This window comes from Mastacembelus armatus, chromosome 14, assembly GCF_900324485.2.
Source record: "Mastacembelus armatus chromosome 14, fMasArm1.2, whole genome shotgun sequence".
Lineage (NCBI taxonomy): Eukaryota > Metazoa > Chordata > Actinopteri > Synbranchiformes > Mastacembelidae > Mastacembelus > Mastacembelus armatus.
In genome coordinates, this window is record NC_046646.1 from 11678575 (window position 1) to 11698249 (window position 19675).

Below are 19675 nucleotides of genomic sequence, written 5' to 3' on the forward strand. Positions count from 1 at the left end.
TGAGTCACCGTGTAAAACAAGCGAGTCCACAGAGTTTCCAATATTCACCATCACCAGGGTCGTACCATCATTACTGTGGTGGGCGTGTATCACTGCTGGGCTCAGAGGAAAAATAACCTTACTGTCTAAACTGTAAACCACTTTTTCTCGTCTGGCTGGTGCTCGGTAACACAGACTCTGTTGAAGTTAAGGCGAAATTAAACGTTTTGTATTTATTTCTTTTTTGGAGACACTTTGCGGAGAAAGCCGTGTGTAGCATCTGAGCTAGCTAGCTAGTTTATCCCTAAGTTACCGACAGCTAGCGGTGAGCCTGTACCGGTGACCGGGCTTTGCTAACTAGGTTAGCTGGTAAAACATCCTCGTCGTAACCCTCACTGATGGTAACATCCGTGATTTTATGTGCAATTATCGCTTTCTCGTCTCGCCAGCGTTGTTGACCGCTGGGTGTCTCTCCACCGAGATGTATGGGATGTCGGGATGACAGGAAGATGGCAAACGGGGCTGGAAGTGAGTATGGTCGGTACATGGCAATGTCATGACACGGTGCCCGTTAACGGCGAGGGCGTCCTGATGTTAAAACTTCCTACAGAGCAACCTCCACTCCCTGCAGGAGGGGGGGAGTGTGTGTGAGAGAGAGTGTGTGTGTGTGTGGGGGGGGATTCATGGCTGTCATCACTGTTTCCACTGACACCATGGATGTCTGGTGGGCAGCTCTAGTGGGCATGAAACATGAAGATGAGGATGATGTCGATACCACCAGGCCTGACAAAGACGGGGCAAACACCTGAAGTTAGAGGCTTTGTTAAACTGTACAGTTTGTTGTGTCCACAGAACACAAGCTGCTTGTCACTGGACCAACAGAGCCATGGTCAGTGAGGGAGAAGCTGTGTTTGGCAACATCTGTCATGAAGAGTGGAGACCAGAACTGGTATTTTCTCCTGTTTTCCTAAATGAGTCTAAAACTGTGATATTTATTGTCATTTTTTTGTCATAGGTCTTTGTTTTATAGTCATAAACAATCATTTATAGTGTTAGATGATATTTCAAAGATAACCTGCTAAATATGGGTGTATATAAAGCAGTGTATGTACAGAATTTTACTCTGGGGCAGAAAAACATACTACAATAATATATCATATTAATGTTAGGCTGTTTAGGACTTAAAAGTCATGAATATGTAATTAATTTTAGATTGTCCTACAACATTTCATCATCTCAACAGGGTATCTGTCAGTCGAGCTATTAAACCGTTTGCAGAACCTGGACGACCACCTGACTGGTTCTCTCAAAAGGTATGAAAATATTCACGCTCGTTTCACTGGAGCACACAAACACCAAAGTCATGATCTCTGCAGTAGGTTTGCAAAATTGTGTTTTTATCCTGTCACAAGCTGTTTTCGATTCTCCTTTGGCTCCTCACAGCACTGTGCCTCCAAGTACTCTGAGCTCCTGGAAACAACTGAGGCCCCAAAGTGAGCCCCTAAGTGAATTTTACCTCTGGCATGCTTTTGTAGACTTGCAAAGTAAAACAGGTTACACGTGTACGTGTTGTTTGATACATGCATTGACAATGTATATGCCAGCAATGTTCACTGTTAATGTATTTGTTTCCTTTAGGAGGAAGCGTGGTGAAAAAGGTGAAGTGGTGGAGACAGTGGAGGATGTCATAGTACGCAGGCTGACGGCTGAGAGGATTGATGAACTGAAGAAGTTGATTAAAGAGACACAGGAGAAGCACAGGTACAGAAACATGCTGCAGCTTTTAACAATACGTCACCGTTATTGCATCATAAACTGCATCACTGTGACTGGCTGATGTGTTGCTGTTTTCATAGGAGGCTGAAGAGAGAGGCTGAACTGATTCAAGCAGGACATCTAGATTCCAAACTGGAGGAGTTATGGGAGGACATTCTCCAGTAAGAAGCAACAAGCCTTCTATATACACAATGATACAGTTAATCTCTTTCTCTTTGTAAATCTTAGACATGAAACATCCTCTAATGTTAAGCAATATCAGGTAATTGTATGTGTGTCCGTCAGGAAGAAGAAAATGGAGGCGGAGGAAGCAGAGCTGAAAAGAAAAAACACAAATGCTTCTTATCAGGGTATCTCCTTTACTTTTAAAGGATGTTTTGGGGGGAAACAGAAGTATAGATTTATGTTTCAGTATTTTAATTCATTAAATAGCATGCATACTTGTAGAAAAGAGCACAGTGTGTGCAATGGCCATTATAAACATATGAGATTTTATTGTAAGTTGTTATTTTTTTTTATGTGCATGTAGTCAGATTCAGTCATTTGTCTTCCTTGACATTAGTGTGACAGCTCGCCTGCAGTTAACATTCCTTTTTTGGATTGGAAGAATTGGTGGCAGCTGTGGTTAGTGCTGTGTGAATCTACCAGCCAACCAGTTTGCATATTCTTCATGTGCCTGCATTGGTGCATTTAGGTTAAACGGTGACCCTAAATTGCATAGGTGTGAGTGTGGGCATGAATGGTTGTCTGTGTCTGTTTTTGTGCCAGTCCTGTCATAATTTTTGCGTGACTCATAAGAAATTCCTGTCTTTGCTGCCACTCCCTCTTCCAGCCAGACAGGTGGCAAAGAACATGCCTAAGCGAGTGCCTGGTGTCAGTATGCATTCACCCTCAGGCTGTAGCTCCCCAGGCCATGAGTTCTCTCCTGGTGAGCCTGTCGAGTGCTTGACACTGGACTTTGCATCCTCAAAGAATGTAAGTCGGTGAAGGTTGAAGGGTACTTAAAGTCTGCCCTACTTTTCAATAGTTATACCTCCTCATGGAACATTTCCAAACTTTTGCTGGCATTTGTACTATGTGTAGTGTTTCTGTCAAGACTACTGCACACCAGTCTTGTGTGCAACAATGTTTAGATTTGCTGTTGTCTAGTTATTTTAAATATCATAATCCTTGTGCTATGACCAATGTAAAAGATAACTTGCCAGCACTCTTATGAAGCATTAAAACTGAATTAAAATATTAGTTGTTGTTCAGAATGATTCTCATGTGCTTGAACATTTATTTAAATGGGAAACAAACACAGAAGAAGAGCATTACTAGATTGGTGTGGCAATATATTTTCATGTTTCCTTCTTCCTGTATCTAGGCTTCAGGGTCAGCCAGGTTAATAACATTTGCTGAGTCTTCTGGACCTGCTAACGATGACATTAGCCATGGGTCACTTCTAGATGACACCACCCAAAAGAAGCTCCTGGGTCAGAAAGCCACACCACCACCATCTCCACTCCTGTCAGAGTTACTCAAGAAAGGCAGTATCTTGGCCTCAAATTCCAGACTGGTATGTTGCGAGCACTCACTGTAATACGCCAACAGTGCCAAGCGCTGTAATTAATAGGTTCAATTCTGCAGGGGCATCCCATCTTAATCTCATCATTTGTAGAGTTACTGTTCATTTATTGTTCCATTGTGTTTTGTGGTTTTTTGTTTAACTGTGTAGCTTTATTTTTCCTAATGGTTCAGATTTTAGTGATTTTTGAAAATCTTATTGATTTGGAATACAGAAATGTTGTTAGATATTTAACACAGTCTGATTTTGTGTCAGGACATCTCAACATTTGGATATTTTAGATTTGCTCAAATGTTTTTAAATTTGGATGGGTGGGCAACAGTCTTCAGTTCATTCCTCTCCATTTTGAATGGTTTCAGGTGTTGTCATAGGCTGTGCTATAATTTGTATTTCAATATAAAGCTATTGCCATGTTATGACTATGCTTGGTTATTGTCCTGTTATTATTTCTATCTTTAGTGATGTGTACTCTGAAACCTAAACTTAAGTTTCATGTATTTGGAATCAGGATTTGGTTAGTCTGTCTTTGAAAGTCTAAAAGACTGTATGATTGAAAAAAGTACATTCAGCCAGGGTATATTTTACCTTGTTTTCTTGAAATGAGATAACTTCAATAAATAAAAATAAATTTTCCATGTGATAGTTAAGACATCACTAAATCTGTTTTGCATTTGTTTCTTTTATCGCTTTGACATAATTGATTGCTGTGTGTGGATTGGCATCAAAATATCACTTTCATTAGTCTTAAACAGACACACTACATGTTTGACATGCTTTTATGCGTTTATATACCAGATCGGGGAGGGTGAAGTGTCTACTGGTAATAAGATAGGAGCACAGGACTTGCAGCTGGCTCCACCTCTCTCTCAGGCAACAGGTACAAATACTTGAAAGATTTCTTCTGGCAGCAAAAAAGGTCAAGAGTGTTGACTACTTTTTATAGGCATACTCACTTTAATTAACATGTCATAATTGTTAAAATGTATGCCTTGAATCCTAAATGTATATGAAAGCTTGCTCATACATTGGCTAGCTGAACACCTCCACTGATTTGTCTACACTCTGTGGTTTGTGTGTCCCTGTGTGAATAAATGTTTGCATGGCAGGTGCCCCAATGTTGTCCCGTCTCCTAGAGGCAGGTCCCACCCAGTTTTCTGCCCCGATTGGTTTCATAATCAGTGGAGACTCTGTCTCCTCCAGTGCTCCTCTCTCCTCTGACACTCCTGTTCCTGTTGACTCTACAGCATCAGCATGTACAGGTCTGTCAACTTTAAGCCATATCCAGACTGCTATGGGTTCGATCCGCAGGCTTAACGACTCAGCAGCCTTACTGTCTATGTCTACTGTCTGATTAATTGCATTTATTTTGAGGTCAACATTAATGCTTTCACAGACTCCTACTGCTGCTAGTTTAAACAGTTGAAAATCAGTTTTTGTCTGTGTGCAGAGGTGGATGGGGTGGCACCAACTGTCTCCTTAGAGGATAAGGTGCCAGAGCTCAGTGAGGAGGATGTGACTGTGTCCTACATGGGTGATGAGCTGGACCTGAAGACAGTGGGGGACATTATTGCCATCATTGAGGACAAGGTGCAAAAATGCAAAAAGCATATTCCACAACAGTCGGATTATGAACCAAAGCATTCATGACATACAGATTTAGGCACATCATGATCTGCAAGAGCAAGAACCATGTTTTTTTAAAGGGTATTCTTCAAGATGTATCATAAATTGAATTCCTGCCTTTTCTCCAACAGGCAGATGAGGCTGCAGACGCATTGGATGCAGCTGCAGTAGAGGCTGCTCTGTCCCTTTGTGAAGAGAATGGTCATGCTCTGTCTGGTGCCTGGGAAGCCGGGCCTTTCCAGTGTCAGTCTCACTCCACAGTGCCCACAGAGGTCCCACAATCCTTATCTGCTCACTGTAGTCTAGATGGAAAGACAGAAGTGTTAGAACTTCAGGGTGGGGCTTCAGCTTCGCTGTCCTCTCTGTGCAACAGTCAGGATAACTGTCTTGCAGTATTCTCCATGGGACTAAGGAGCCTTCCTCCAACCCCCTCATCCTCATGCAACTTGAAGAGTTTGGAGCACTGCCACAGTGCAGCACCTACACAGCCGGGGGCAATGAGAGAGGCTGGGGACCCGGTGCAACATAAAAGCCAAATTTCAGTGGATGTTAACATAAAATGTGAGAATGACAAGTGGACACAGCAAAGATCAAATATATCCAATAATGGCATGTATACCTATGTATAAATATTAGTATTCCTTTGCTTTATAATGTGCAGTTTGCATGCAATGATGTATTTAGCAAAATAATTTGCTTTTTATTATTCATCTTTTCTATCTTTTCTATCTCAGTATTAGAAGATAGTCCACTGACAGAAAAGCATCCCCAGGTATAGCAACGAGGACAGAGCGAACATGCTACTTGTAATTCCTGTGCTGAAATGCAATGTGTATCTCCATTGTATTCCCACACTCAGTTTAATTCTCTCTGCATCTTTCTCCATCTTTGCAGGAGATGAAGGTGGAGGTTGGAATGAGTGTTGAGGGAGAAGAGAATGCCTCAGGGACTAAAGTGGACAATGAGGCCAGTAGGCCAGAAGTGTGTGGAGAAGAAGAGGGAGATGGGGTGGATGGATTCTTGTCAGAGCCAGACGGGGAGGTTGAACCTGCGGCCAGTGAGAGTGAGGATGGATACAGCCTCCGCACGGCTTCCTCTTCTCTTCAGCTTCACACAACCGCAGACTCAATCCCCAGCAGTCCTGCCTCATCACAGTTGTGAGTAAAACACATTCAGGCACACACAGAAAGGAAACAGTCAGAGATGATGGTGATGGTGACATTGTGCCCTAGGTGGTGCTAATGATTTTGAGTAAGCTATATTTTCTGCTGCGTATTGTATCATTCTGAAGATCAGTTCCCACTTGGTAGTACTCTTATTTGTAACCTTAATGTTTGTACTCTCTTCTTTTTTACATGTCATTATTGTGCAGTTCTGTGTGCAGTGAGGACTTGGAAGCAATACAGGCTCACAAGATCTGGAAGAAAGCCATTATGCTGGTGTGGCGTGCGGCAGCCAATCACAGGTCAGTAACATTAGCCACTAATGCTCACCCTCATATATTTTCATATTTTGTTTGCGTCTACTGAAACAGATGCACTTTATGCAAACATGTTGTAGGTATGCAAATGTCTTCCTGCAGCCAGTAACAGATGAAATTGCACCTGGATACCACGGTATTGTGCACAGGTAAGCAGAGTGTGTGTGCTGTGGTTGTATTTCATGGCTACTTTCATTTAACTAATAGTTTTTATAGTGGTTCCTTTTGCATCATTGCTCATGTTTTTGCTAAATGATTATTTGAAATCAACATTTAACACCTCATCACATCACACAAGCTGGACTGTTTTTTCATCCCTCCTCTCCTCTTCTCTGGTCCAGGCCCATGGACCTTGCCACTATAAAAAAAAACATTGAGACTGGTTTGATACGGACCACCGCTGAGTTCCAGAGGGACATCATGCTGATGTTTCAGAATGCTGTCATGTACAACAGCCTGGATCATGACGTTTACCACATGGCTCTGGAGATGCAGCGTGATGTCCTGGAGCAGATCCAGCAGTTTCTAGCTACCCAGCTCATCATGGAGACATCAGAGTCTGGTATCAGCGCCAAGAGTCTGAGGGGACGTGAGAGCTCGCGCAAACAGGACTCTACTGACAAGGTGCTTCACTAGAATTTTGACAAAAGCAGAGAGTACAGAAGAAGAGACAAGGGTGAGACAACAGGCTGACTTAAAGGTAGAAGACAGTGATAATAAACTAGATCTGCTGTCCATTTTCTGAAGTGTGACATTCATTTTTAAAGTATTGACCAGCCAGAAAACCACCAGGTTCATGGGCTCTGCTAAAAATCAGTTTACTAAGGCTCGAACCATTCAATTGCTGGTTAATTCATCAGAGTGAAAATCATTTTGTCAGAAGAATGCAAGAATTCACCAAAGTCTTATTCACAATTATATTAGTTAATGAATGCAGTGCTTTTTCACAGCTGACTCTAGCCTTTGTTGTCAGTTTGAATGCATTTCTATACAAAATATGATTTTAAAAAGTCAGTGCAGTGCTTTGTATTTATCTCAAATAGGTTTCAGCCAACGGCTAACCAAAACTGTTTTAAAACATATGTTACACTTTGGAAAATGGTAGGCACCAATATAATAATACAATGCTGTAAAAACCATTACTCACAACTCTTACCAAAGCATACAGGAAGTGTTTACATTGATATTTTACCTTCAAGCTAGTGTTTTACATTAGTGTTACAAAAGTGGAATGAAAATATTTGGCCTGATTAATTGCAGTTCATATTTAGTCAGCTATATGCTTTTTTATTTATTTTTTTGTCAAAGATACATGATTTTTGTATGGCAATTGGACTGACTGAAGAACTTGCAGGGTGATTTTTATAAGATCTTCAATATGACAAATGTGTAAAAAAAAACTACAGCTGGGTTTTTATGCATTGTGTAAGTCACCCTGCATAGAAACACATTGGCAAAATAAAGATTTTCTAGTTTCCAGCTATATTTCATAGTCCATGATGTTAAACCAGTATTTGGTTTGGCACTCATAAAACTTCCTGCTATGCTCTGAAAAATAGTTGACAAGACCATGTCAGACATATATGTTGTATGTAGTTATAGAGGTCAATATTCTGGCATGTTCCTTATAATGTCCAATGTGGATGAGTAGTGCAATTGTAGTGCAGTAGTGTAGTGAGGAGGTGAATGCTAAACATTTAAATTACGCCTTGCCAATGTACCACTTTATACAGAATAATGTTCTCATAGTTCTCGTACAGCTTATTTCAACAGTTCCTCGTATATGTTGTATTTTCCTGTCAGTTTTACCCCTTCAGATCTTTAATGTACTTTTGAGTTGCAGTTGTGATCTGCATCATTTTTCTCTTACAGGACACAGTCTCCATGTCCTCTCCTGCCTTTCTACTTTCACTTTTTGTAAGTACCTGTATTACAGTTTTTTAAACTTTCCCTTTGTTTCGTCTTGTTTTTCCAGAAGCAAAGAAAGTAAAAACTGTTTAGTAGTAGTAAATGCATAGATCTGAATTCAGTCTAATATTATAATTGGTAGAGTCATGCATGGCTGTAATATCTTAAATCACAAATGTTTATTACATGAAACACTAGTGGCTGACAGAAGTCACATAATTTGAACGTAGACTCAAGTTGGTTGTTTTTCCTCGAGTGCAGGATGGGGGCACCAGAGGGCGCCGTTGTGCCATAGAAGCCGACCTCAAGATGAAGAAATGAACAGAGTATGAAACGTTTTTCCAGCATTGTCATCGAGTCAAAGTGAGAGGTGCAATACCACCAGTTGGACGAATCTCATACTCTGCATAATGAGCTGTGTAACCTTTATTTGCACTCTAGATTAAAGAGGTAGATGGCAGCCAGACACAGCCATGCAAACGTGTATTACATACTGCATAATCTCAGATTACAGTGTGGCATTTGAAAAGACAGACTTTTCATAGTAGCTGCAGATCACTAGAACTTAGCCTGCTCTGAATTTAAAATTGTATTAATGAAGATAAAGCTTACTGTCTACAAAGGGGCTTGAGTCTATACTGGGACCTGATTAAACTCCGGATTAGTGTTGTTGATTCTGAAAAATACACCATGGTGGTGATAGTATAAAAAAAACAAAGGCCAAAGAGTCTGATTAACCTAGAATTGCAGATAGAGCCCAAAAACCTGAATGACTGGGAGGAGGAGGGATTCAAACAAACATTTTCATTGCTGGTCTGAAAAAAAAAATTGTTTTAATATTTTTTTTACTTGCCACATTTAAATATAGCAGTATTTTTTGTGATGAATTTACTTTAAGTTTTCCTCCTGTGGAACAATACCCACATGCATATTCTTATCACTTTCAGTGTTTCTTTCAGTGTCAAAACATTGCGTTATTGAACTGTTTGTGTGGACTTTAAAATGTTAAAAACAATAAAACTGTATAAGATGTCATCTTACTATGTTAAGACTAAATTTGCACAAAGCATTTTCACAGCAACCACTGAGGTAAGATTATATTAGTTTGACAGCTTAAATCTTGATTTAGTACTGTCTTACAGATAAAGTAATACTCTGTCGAGTTTTACATTTTATTAAGAGAAACATCTTAGACTACTATGTTCAAGGACAAATTTTTTTTTTTGTGCTGACTGGCTTGGCGTCCTTGATTGACAGCCCAGTTCGAGATTGTGATGAGCCCAAATGTGCTGAATACCAGAGTTAAAAGACAGTTAAATCACCATGAAGTCAGACTGCTGTTGTTACATCTTTAATAGTCTACCACACTGACTGATACCAAAACCTGATTTGTGTCTCACAGTAAATGTTTTACATGGTTGTGAATTACAGCGTGGACCTGAATATTTTATTTACATTTAGCATGTCAGTAAGTGTGAAGATATGTTTGCCGACAAATAAATATGCAACTAATAAAACACTCTCACTAGGGTGCATGCAACAGTAATACGGAACACAGGACTAAATAATAACCTAAAGGTGCTTGAGATGAACCTAAATATTTCACAAATATGAGAACAGCTAAGGCAGTTTGGCAGTCTTAGTGCACAGCAACATTAATGTTTATAGGATCTGAGATTTAAAAAAAAAAAAATCAAACTTAACTGCAAGATAGCATCCTGCTCATGACAAGATCTGCCAAATATGCCGAGTCAAAAGTGGTTTTTTAGTTGTGAGAGAAAGTTGTGTCCTTAGATATTTAACTGGATAAAATTCCCTTGAAGTTTAGATTTTCAAAATAAAATGTCTTCTTTATAAAATATATAAATGAAATGTGCAGGTTTTATTAAATACTTACAAATTTGGCCTGAAAGGCATTTTTCAGATAACAAAATTAAGCTTGTGCATGTTTTATGAACGTAAGGTACTGCCTGCCATTTCAGCCCTGGTAATGTTACAGATACTGCTCACCAGTGAGGTTCAGATATCTAGCAGGTGCACCAGGAAAACTGAGCAGTACTATGAATGGGCTTTTTGGTTGGACATATTCAAAATTACTTCTTCAAAACACAGCCTCTTTCTGCATCACACAACAGTCATTTTTCAGGCTTAAACCTCAAACATGTAAGTTCCTGAATGGCAGAAGCTTTTAATGACCAATGTATTAAATTACTATTCAAGCATTAGTGCAGGTAGTGGAAAGCTCTACTCTAGTAGACAGCTCACTTTTTGGCAAGTAGTGTACATCCTTTTATAATCAACATAATCAGAAAATGTGATCATGGTTTGTAAAATTTGCCCTCACTGAACCTCCCAGTTCTATAGTGCCAGAGCTCAAATTGACAGATCATCCACAGTATAAATGTTAGTCCTTTCTAAAGTCTAATTTCCCTGTTTTAGTCATAAATAAAAAGGTCCTTTCATTAAGAAGCTCTCAGATTTGTCCAAAGACTACAGTATTATTTAATTCATTGTACTTAATAACTTCCAACAGAAAAACGAGCCAAGATGCTCAAGTAACATTCACTCTACTGTTAAATAAATGGAGTTAAGCTTTAAATGAAGACACAAAAATGTTCAAGAAAATAAATAGTTAAACAAAAAAACCTAAACAAACAAAACCTCTGTATGTATGAACATACAACTATCTTCATAACCCCGGAGGGAGACCCCGTATGTCATGCCATTTCTATAAGAAAGTTTAAAGGCTCTGAGACATCACACACATGGCCACGGTGAGTTCGCACTTGGTGCTGCTACCACAACCACAAGCCAGGGATGGCAGCGAACATGCAACTCTCTTATCTACCATCAAAGGGGAGAGAAGGCACATTGTTTCCAGCGGCATAATCTCCCACTGCCTGCGCTGTACCCCAAGGAATTTCTCTACAAAGTGGCCAGATTGGATAAATAACACGCTTCGGTAAAATGCATTATTTTAAAGTCTGTAAAGAAATGTGCTCTCCTCTAAAACAGTCCTCATTTGCCTCTCTGGCGGCCAACCAGTCGTTGCAGTTTATCACAGTGGTCCAGCCTCATCGACTCTGCCTTCTGCTTTAGCCGTTCATCGCGATACAGTTGTCCGAGGTTTGCCAAGTCTGATTCTGAAAAGGAGAAGACAATGACAGAATGGAGATTATCAAAATTAAAAACCTTATTCCACTTAAAGGAAAAAGGTGTGGGGCAGCACAGTGGATGAGTGGTTAGCACTGTTGCCTCACAGCAAGAATGCCCTGGGTTCGCAACCTGTCAAGGACCTGTCTGTGTGGAGTTTGCATGTTCTACCAGTGCTTGCTTGGTGGGTTTACTCCAGGTTCCTCCCACAGTTCAAAAACATGCATGTCAGGTTGATTGGTGACTCTAAATTGCCCATAGGAGTGAGTGTGAGTGTGTGAGGTTGTGAGTTGGATGCCATGTGAATTTCAGGGTCAGTTTATGTCACAGAAAACAATTTTAAATGCTTCATGTAGTGCCAAGGTTTGAGCTTTATTAAAGTGTAAATGAAACACTCTAAACCAATCGAGCTGCTCACTTACTCTGCTGTTTCTCTTTCCAGCAGCTGTTCTGTAGGTGTTCGATGTAGTCGCTTTCAATTGTTTTCTCTAGTTCCTCCAGTGCAGCTCCACGGTATTCCTTCTCAAAACCTTTATCCACATAGTATGGTACACCCATGTGCTGTGTTTCCCTGGACACCACCAGGCCCATGGCCCTGAAACCGAACATACTGTAACTATGGTGTCAGCCATAGTGGAAGCTAGGGATTTTATTTAAAATATTGATGGTGCGACAGACTCACGGTTTATAAAAGAGACTATAGGGTGGGTTTGTAGCCATCATCTGAGTAAACACTGAGATGAGGATTAGCACCAGCACAGGGAGAAGCTGCAGGAGTGCTGTGAAGGTGTTCTGTGGGAAGATAAAATCAGCAGAGATTACACAGCACACAGTCCTGGATCTATGCTGCACTGATACAATGTATTCATGCACGGCACGGTCCTTTTGTGGCTTTGAAGCAAACGTAAGATCTTCCAAAGCAATAAAGGCACTTAGAATTAGCTTAGAATGTATCTCCACAACATGATACTGTGGCGGTAACACAGGGGTTTGTGAGTCACTGACCTGACTCTGGTTGTCTTCCACCACCACCTCCTCGCGTCTCTCATAAGTACGTCGACGGCGAGGCTGATAGAACTGAGAGTAGGAGGCTCCCTGGTTGGTGTACACGTGGATATTTCCTGTAGAGACACAAAGTTCTGTAGCACCTACACTTCCACAAAACCCTAAATAATATTTCCAAACTAGGCCTAACAGGAAAAGCTATCCTGATAACAATGTTAACTGATATTTTATAATCACAGAGCATTTAAGATTAAATAAATTTAAAAAAAATGTAAAATTTCAGGTCACCATTCATGATTCATTCATGTTACCATGAAATGAGTTAGAGACAAACATGGAAATGCCAGCTTATTCGGGAATGTTGTCATTATAAATTTCAATTTTCAAATCTCTTAATTCATCCAACCCAGATTATTTATTTGGTTCTACAATGACACTTGTAATGACTGCTCACCTGTGGGAAACCTTCCCCCGAAGAAAATGTTGAAAAGCTCCTCAGGGGAAATGTCCGCCTCAAAGTCTCTGTGAAAGTTCCTGTAGTGTCCATGGTGAGTGTGGCTGGACTGCTGGGGTGTGTTTGAAGCTGCAGGCTGATCTCCATATTGATCATATTGCTGCCTCTTCTCTGGGTTGCTCAGCACCGCATATGCATTGCCTATTGCTTTTGGAAAAGGAGGGAAAAATATGGGCGTCACACATAGTAGGTCACCCAAACAATCATCAACGACACTAAAGAAAGTAAATAGTGTAAACTGCAATGGCCCTTTGAGGAAATGTAATTACTGCTCATACAAAAATCTGTTGTTTACAAAAGCATTCAAACCATTTACTGGAAAGACTGGACATAGTTTAAAGAAGCAGGACAAAAACCAAGTCATGTAGTCTAGGGAACTGTGTGTAAAGTTTGGTGATAAAACTGTGGTAATAAGTATAAAACCACTGTTAAAGCTTTGATTGTTCAGTAATTGTGGCCAAACAGAGTAAATGGGCACAAAGGGTCTTATTCAAAGAGGTGACCAAGAACCCACCACTCACTAAAAGAGCTATAGAAGTTCACTGTAGACATGAGAGAACCTGCAGTAGGGATGAGTATCTCAGCAGTACCCCATCAATCAGACCTCTAATGTAGAGGGGCTAGACTGGGGACATTGGGTAAAAGGCATAAGACATGTTTTAAGGACTCAAGACAGCACAAGGAGAAAAGATTCTCTGGTCTGAAGAGACAAAAACTGAACTCTCTGGGCAGAACTCCAAACACTGTATCTGGGAAACACATGAAAATGGTCTGAATAATTTTGTGAATTTGATATTTCAGATTATGCATTTTTAAAATAAATTTGCAATACACATTTTCACTTTGTCACTGTTTGTTATTGAGTGCATGCTCAAAATTTACCCATTTAAAATTAAGTGTACAACACCAAAGTGTACAAAAAGTGAAGTGTCTGGATATATTCTGAAGCCTCTGAAGATATAACGCGTGACAAAAGTTTATACTAAGAGATTTTCATTGTCTTACTTCTCTTTGGTAGATAATCAGAGCCATATTTACAGAAATGCTTGTGCAAACATGCAAAGTGGCTACTGCCTTCCAGAAACTCCTTTTCAGAGAGTGTGAAAGTCACTGTCACTCTTCATCTGCGAACTGTTTATAGATAAACTGCTGCTCCCCTATCTTTCATAATAAAAAAAAACACCTGTCACCTAGAACAAAAGTGACTCACTGATGTGTTTATAACAGCTTTTGGACAAAAATTGAGCTCCACACCCAAGTCGAAGAAGCTAAAGCAGACACTGGACACACAGGCACGTAGTACTTGTTTGTAGGATACATTCATTGGTCTTTCCGTGGGATTTGTTCACAAAAAGAAAATATGCGACAGAAACATTCTTTTACTCTAATTAAAACTGGCAAAACAAAAATCTGTCACAAAAAAAGGGATTTTTGATGTAGTGAAATTAGACTTAACTTATCTCACAGGGAAAAAAAAAAAAAAGCACTATTCCTTAAAAAAAACAACTTACCTTTAAAAGCATCTGTGGCTCCTGGAGCAAAGTTCTTGTCGGGGTGAAACTTCAGGGCCAACTTCCTGTAGGCCTTCTTTAAATCTTCATCGCTGGCATTTTTGGGAACACCAAGGATTTCATAAAAGTCCTTGCAATTCTTTATTCTGCAAAAGAGAAGCATAAAACAGACATCAAACACAGCCCCATACTGAAAAGCTAAAGGAGGTGACTCATTTACAGAGAGCTTAATGCAACAGTCAGTGTTATATCTCCCTGCAAAGACACAAATACATGAAAAGTAAATGGTTAATGATACGCATTTACTTCTAGCCAAAACACTGCTGTTGACAGGACTCACATATAATATTAATATAATTTTATTCCTACAGTGGGTACGGAAAGTATTCAGACCCCTTTAAATTTTTCACTCGTTGTATCATTGCAGCCATTTGCCAAAATCAAAAAAGTTCATTTTATTTCTCATTAATGTACACTCAGCACCCCATCTTGACAGAAAAAAAAAGAAATGCAGAAATTTTTGCAAATTTATTAAAACATAAAAACTGAAATATCACATGGTCATAAGTATTCAGACCCTTTGCAGTGACACTCATATTTAACTCACATGCTGTCCATTTCTTCTGATCCTCCTTGAGATGGTTCTGCTCCTTCATTGGAGTCCAGCTGTGTTTAATTAAACTGATTGGACTTGATTAGGAAAGGCACACACCTGTCTATATAAGACCTTACAGCTCACAGTGCATGTCAGAGCAAATGAGAATCATGAGGTCGAAGGAACTGCCCAAGGAGCTCAGAGACAGAACTGTGGCAAGGCTCAGATCTGGCCAAGGTTACAAAAGAATTTCTGCAGCACTCAAGGTTCCTAAGAGCACAGTGGCCTCCATAATCCTCAAATGGAAAAAGTTTGGGACGACCAGAACTCTTCCTAGACCTGGCCGTCCAGCCAAACTGAGCAATCGTGGGAGAAGAGCCTTGGTGAGAGAGGTAAAGAAGAACCCAAAGATCACTGTGGCTGAGCTCCAGAGATGCAGTGGGGACATGGGAGAAAGTTCCACAAAGTCAACTATCACTGCAGCCCTCCACCAGTCGGGGCTTTATGGCAGAGGGGCCTGACGGAAGCCTCTCCTCAGTGCAAGACACATGAAAGCCTGCATAGAGTTTGCCAAAAAACACATGAAGGACTCCCAGACCATGAGAAATAAGATTCTCTGGTCTGATGAGACCAAGATTGAACTTTTTGGCGTTAATTCTAAACGGTGTGTGTGGAGAAAACCAGGCACTGCTCATTACCAGCCCAATACAATCCCTACAGTGAAACATGGTGGTGGGAGCATCATGTTGTGGGGGTGTTTTTCAGCTGCAGGGACAGGACGACTGGTTGCAATTGAAGGAAAGATGAACGCGGCCAAGTACAGAGATATCCTGGAAGAAATCCTCTTCCAGAGTGCTCAGGACCTCAGACTGGGCCGAAGGTTCACCTTTCAACAGGACAATGACCCTAAGCACACAGCTAAAATAACAAAGGAGTGGCTTCGGAACAACTCTGTGACCGTTCTTGACTGGCCCAGCCAGAGCCCTGACCTAAACCCAATTGAGCATCTCTGGAGAGACCTGAAAATGGCTGTCCACCAACGTTCACCATCCAACCTGACAGAACTGGAGAGGATCTGCAAGGAAGAATGGCAGAGGATCCCCAAATCCAGGTGTGAAAAACTTCACATGCATCATTCCCAAGAAGACTCATGGCCGTGCTAGCTCAAAAGGGTGCTTCTACTCAATACTGAGCACAGGGTCTGAATACTTATGACCATGTGATATTTCAGTTTTTCTTTTTTAATAAATTTGCAAAAATTTCTACATTTCTGTTTTTTTCTGTCAAGATGGGGTGCTGAGTGTACATTAATGAGAAATAAAATGAACTTTTTTGATTTTGGCAAATGGCTGCAATGACACAAAGAGTGAAAAATTTAAAGGGGTCTGAATACTTTCCGTACCCACTGTATTTATTAGGAAAGACCTGTTTCTCAGTGACCGGTCTGGAATACTGTGAAGTGTTTATTTCTTCATGGTTCTGGGATACTCAGTGACAAGGCATCAACAGCACACGGAAATATTTGATTTTAAAAACTCCACGACCATGTAACAGATACGTGGCGAGGAAGAAAGATAAAAGAGCGAGGAGTCACTGTGCACCTGAGAACACCCTGCCGCTGCTCCTCGCTGTAGCTCTTCTTTTCGTCTCCACTTGCGTTGCTCGTCTCATTTTTTTTGATGTCCTCGTCCCTCCAGCCTGCAGGTGGGGGGACGTGGTTGGTTTCTGGAGCGGCAGGGCCTCCGTTCCTTGCTATGGCATCTATCAGCACTACAGAGAGCAACAACTGTCTGAGGTCAATGGATTAGCCAGATGTAAATACAGAAAGCTTCAACAAGTATTGGTTTTAAATTAGATCACCATGGTAACTATGGTTACTGGGCCAGCAGAAATCTATATGGTAGATGAAAAACATACAGATGCACTAACATAGAATTAAAAGACATTTCTCAATAAGAGGTTTGTCCATCACAAGCCTGAAAAAAACAAACAAACAGAATATATACTATCTCTGATGGGACATTACAGTGATGCACAATAAACACACACTGCTGACCCTGTGGCGTATAACTGCTGTTGTGTTGAAGTGATCAATGACAGCTTCACTGCCCTGGGTATTATGGCCTTAGTGCAGTAACGCAACTGAAAAGACAGTGCGCGCTGCCTCACGGTCTGTGGTGCTGTCTGTAAACTACAGGGGGGAAGGGACCCTAAATTTCAGCATGCAAGTTGAAGAAACTGCGCAAAAAAAAAAAAAAAACACAAGCGTTAACACAACATATAGATAAAATAGAGCTATGTGGAAAAAAGGGTTCTTTCTACCCATCCCGACATGTGGAAATATATGTTAGACAGTTAACAGGTTGGGTTAGTTAGCTGGTTGACCAACACTAGTCACACTGCCATTACAGAATGTGCGTCAGCTAATTTTACCTCTGGCCCGGGTGCTGGGGTAAATCTTCTGGGCTTCATGTAACAACTGCAGCGCCCGGTCCTTCCGTCCTGAGCGCAGCCACAGCTTCGCCTTGTCTATCAGCCGCTCTGCCTCGTCTTTGTCCATGTCAGCGTTACGGGGATATTTGTGCGGATCCGCTGGGTGTAGAGGTCTGTGCCTGTGCACCGAGCGTCGGGATCATATGGCGCGGAGAGCCGCTGCAGCTAACGCTAGATAGCCGACTAGCTCCGGTCACCGACAGCTGCGTAACGTCAGCCGGGTCCTTCCCTGCGCCGCTATCCGAGCAGCAGACGACGGGGCTTCTCGTCAGGCTGGACACAGGCTCCCGTCTGGGCCATTTTAAAACAGAAACCCCCGAAAACAAACAAACAGTTTTAGGTGCGTTTAAAGAAGCACCCTGTTGAATTAAAGTGACCCCGGGATGCGATGTACGACATGTAGAGGCAAGACGGGAGCGACGTCATATCCTGTAGAGGGAACGTCGAAATCTGCAGAACACCACCCTGACCCCGACTGTAAGTGTTACTCATTACAATATCACACACTTCTTTTTCTAAAGAACAACACTATCGTCTCGTATATGTCGCCTATTTGAGCTTTGACCTGAGTAACATCTGCAGGTGTACAACGGTGCTGCTGCATTCAAGGTCTTGCATAAAAGGAGTATCTCCGATTTCGACTTGTGATGCATTCAAGTACAAATCCAAGCGAATCAATTTTTAAAATGCAATCTTAAAAAGCACAGTGAAAACAAAAACAACCCCAAAAATTTGTTATGCGTAAGGTTTTATGCATAAAATGGCAAACAGTCTACATGATCAAGTAGGCTTTACAACTTACCATATATCATTATTATTGCATGAGTTGTATGTGGATGTAAGTCAGGGTTTCAAGGAGCATTAATCGGTGAATAGATACTATGCAACATATTTTTGTTCATGCATATTTTATTCAAGAGTAAAAAAATGTGAATTGTCCCATAGGGCATGCTTACAATGTGTGTATTGTTTAGGAAGTCAAATGCCAAAACATGTTTCCATAGATAATAAAAAATGTTGCAAGATAAAATCCATTACATTTGTTTGCTGAAATATGCATGTAGACCATACAAGAACCAGAAACAGAGGAAGTAAAATAACCATAAGCTTAAATGTAACAATAATAATAATAATATCAGCAGTAAATATAACCAGAGTACAATGTTGCCTGTTAAATGTAAGTGTGACACATGATTTTCTTTGTGTCCAATTCATTTACATCTGAAAACCATGCTATCATGCTTTGGCAGCCTGAAAGTTGCTTTTCACTGAGATTATATTCATTCACACTATTGAACATTTTCTGTACATCAGTACAACAGAAAAAAAGAAAACACAAGGCGTCACACCTCTGCATATGATAAATCAATATAAAATTAAAAGCAGTGGTAAGAAATAACAGAATGAAAAAAAAATGGACAAAACAATCAAAGGAAGCCTATATATAAAATGTATAAAACAAGACAAATAAAACTACAAATATAATTCAAAAATAAAATTATTCAAGTTTACTATTTGAAACACAACTATCACAATTATTATCTCACATTACAATTAGGAACTTAATTGCATGCATTGATGCGTTCCATACCATAGATGCTGTGTTAAAAATCAGTTTGTCCATCCTTCCTTCATAAACCCTTATCATTAAATAGAAAGACAGAATATAAAGTAGAAAAAATATTAATGTATTAAAGGAAATTCTAGAAATTTATGCGATAGCATGTTGCCTTGAGGCTGGGGTTTCACTGGTTTTCAAGTCTTGTATTTTGAAAGAACCAAAATTTTTACTCTTTTAGTTTTGTTTCTTTTTTATTCGTCTGTCAGAAAGACACAAACAAATCTTATCATCAAATATTTGGAAATTAAATTATTGTTATTATTATGTTGGGGGATCACAGTCTTGGTGCACTTGTTATAAAGGTTTTTCTCAGCCCGTTTCTTTGTCGTACTGTACAGTGAAATTAGGTTTGAAAAGTGAGAATTGATATATGATTAACACAGGCAATATGAATGAATTGGTCAACCAAAATGTCTGGGTTACACTGTGCTCAGTTTTCTTAATGGAGGT

General features: G+C 40.3%; 2 protein-coding genes across 2 annotated transcripts; one reads left to right on the forward strand and one right to left on the reverse strand.

The window, feature by feature from the left end:
* The first annotated feature begins 131 nt into the window (after nucleotides 1–131).
* On the forward strand, nucleotides 132–9226 carry brd8a (bromodomain containing 8a). The gene is made up of 20 exons (XM_026327937.2): nucleotides 132–507; nucleotides 832–928; nucleotides 1223–1292; nucleotides 1423–1472; nucleotides 1618–1740; nucleotides 1836–1916; nucleotides 2041–2105; nucleotides 2588–2730; nucleotides 3122–3313; nucleotides 4118–4199; nucleotides 4429–4581; nucleotides 4770–4909; nucleotides 5077–5506; nucleotides 5680–5717; nucleotides 5840–6102; nucleotides 6318–6410; nucleotides 6506–6574; nucleotides 6767–7049; nucleotides 8298–8342; nucleotides 8595–9226. The coding sequence occupies exons 1-20, from the start codon at nucleotides 465–467 to the stop codon at nucleotides 8652–8654; spliced, it is 2520 nt and encodes an 839-aa protein (XP_026183722.1). The 5' UTR covers nucleotides 132–464; the 3' UTR covers nucleotides 8655–9226.
* A 436-nt stretch (nucleotides 9227–9662) lies between these two features.
* Nucleotides 9663–18193, reverse strand: dnajc18 (DnaJ (Hsp40) homolog, subfamily C, member 18). Its single transcript, XM_026327941.2, has 8 exons — nucleotides 17545–18193; nucleotides 16713–16881; nucleotides 14517–14662; nucleotides 12946–13152; nucleotides 12492–12607; nucleotides 12169–12278; nucleotides 11909–12081; nucleotides 9663–11476 (listed from the first exon to the last, which is right to left on the reverse strand). The coding sequence occupies exons 1-8, from the start codon at nucleotides 17669–17671 to the stop codon at nucleotides 11352–11354; spliced, it is 1173 nt and encodes a 390-aa protein (XP_026183726.1). The 5' UTR covers nucleotides 17672–18193; the 3' UTR covers nucleotides 9663–11351.
* Nucleotides 18194–19675: the final 1482 nt, after the last annotated feature.

Excerpts from the sequence above, each read along its gene's own strand:
- brd8a (XM_026327937.2), top strand. The coding sequence starts at position 465 with ATGGGATGTCGGGATGACAGGAAGATGGCAAACGGGGCTGGAA. Across the intron at positions 1,473-1,617 it reads GAAACAACTGAGGCCCCAAA|GAGGAAGCGTGGTGAAAAAG; the intron begins GTGAGCCCCTAA and ends TGTTTCCTTTAG. Across the intron at positions 4,582-4,769 it reads TACAGCATCAGCATGTACAG|AGGTGGATGGGGTGGCACCA; the intron begins GTCTGTCAACTT and ends GTCTGTGTGCAG.
- dnajc18 (XM_026327941.2), bottom strand. The coding sequence starts at position 17,671 with ATGGACAAAGACGAGGCAGAGCGGCTGATAGACAAGGCGAAGCTGTGG. Across the intron at positions 16,882-17,544 it reads CCCCAGCACCCGGGCCAGAG|TGCTGATAGATGCCATAGCA; the intron begins GTAAAATTAGCT and ends TGCTCTCTGTAG. Across the intron at positions 12,608-12,945 it reads CGGGGGAAGGTTTCCCACAG|GAAATATCCACGTGTACACC; the intron begins GTGAGCAGTCAT and ends GTGTCTCTACAG.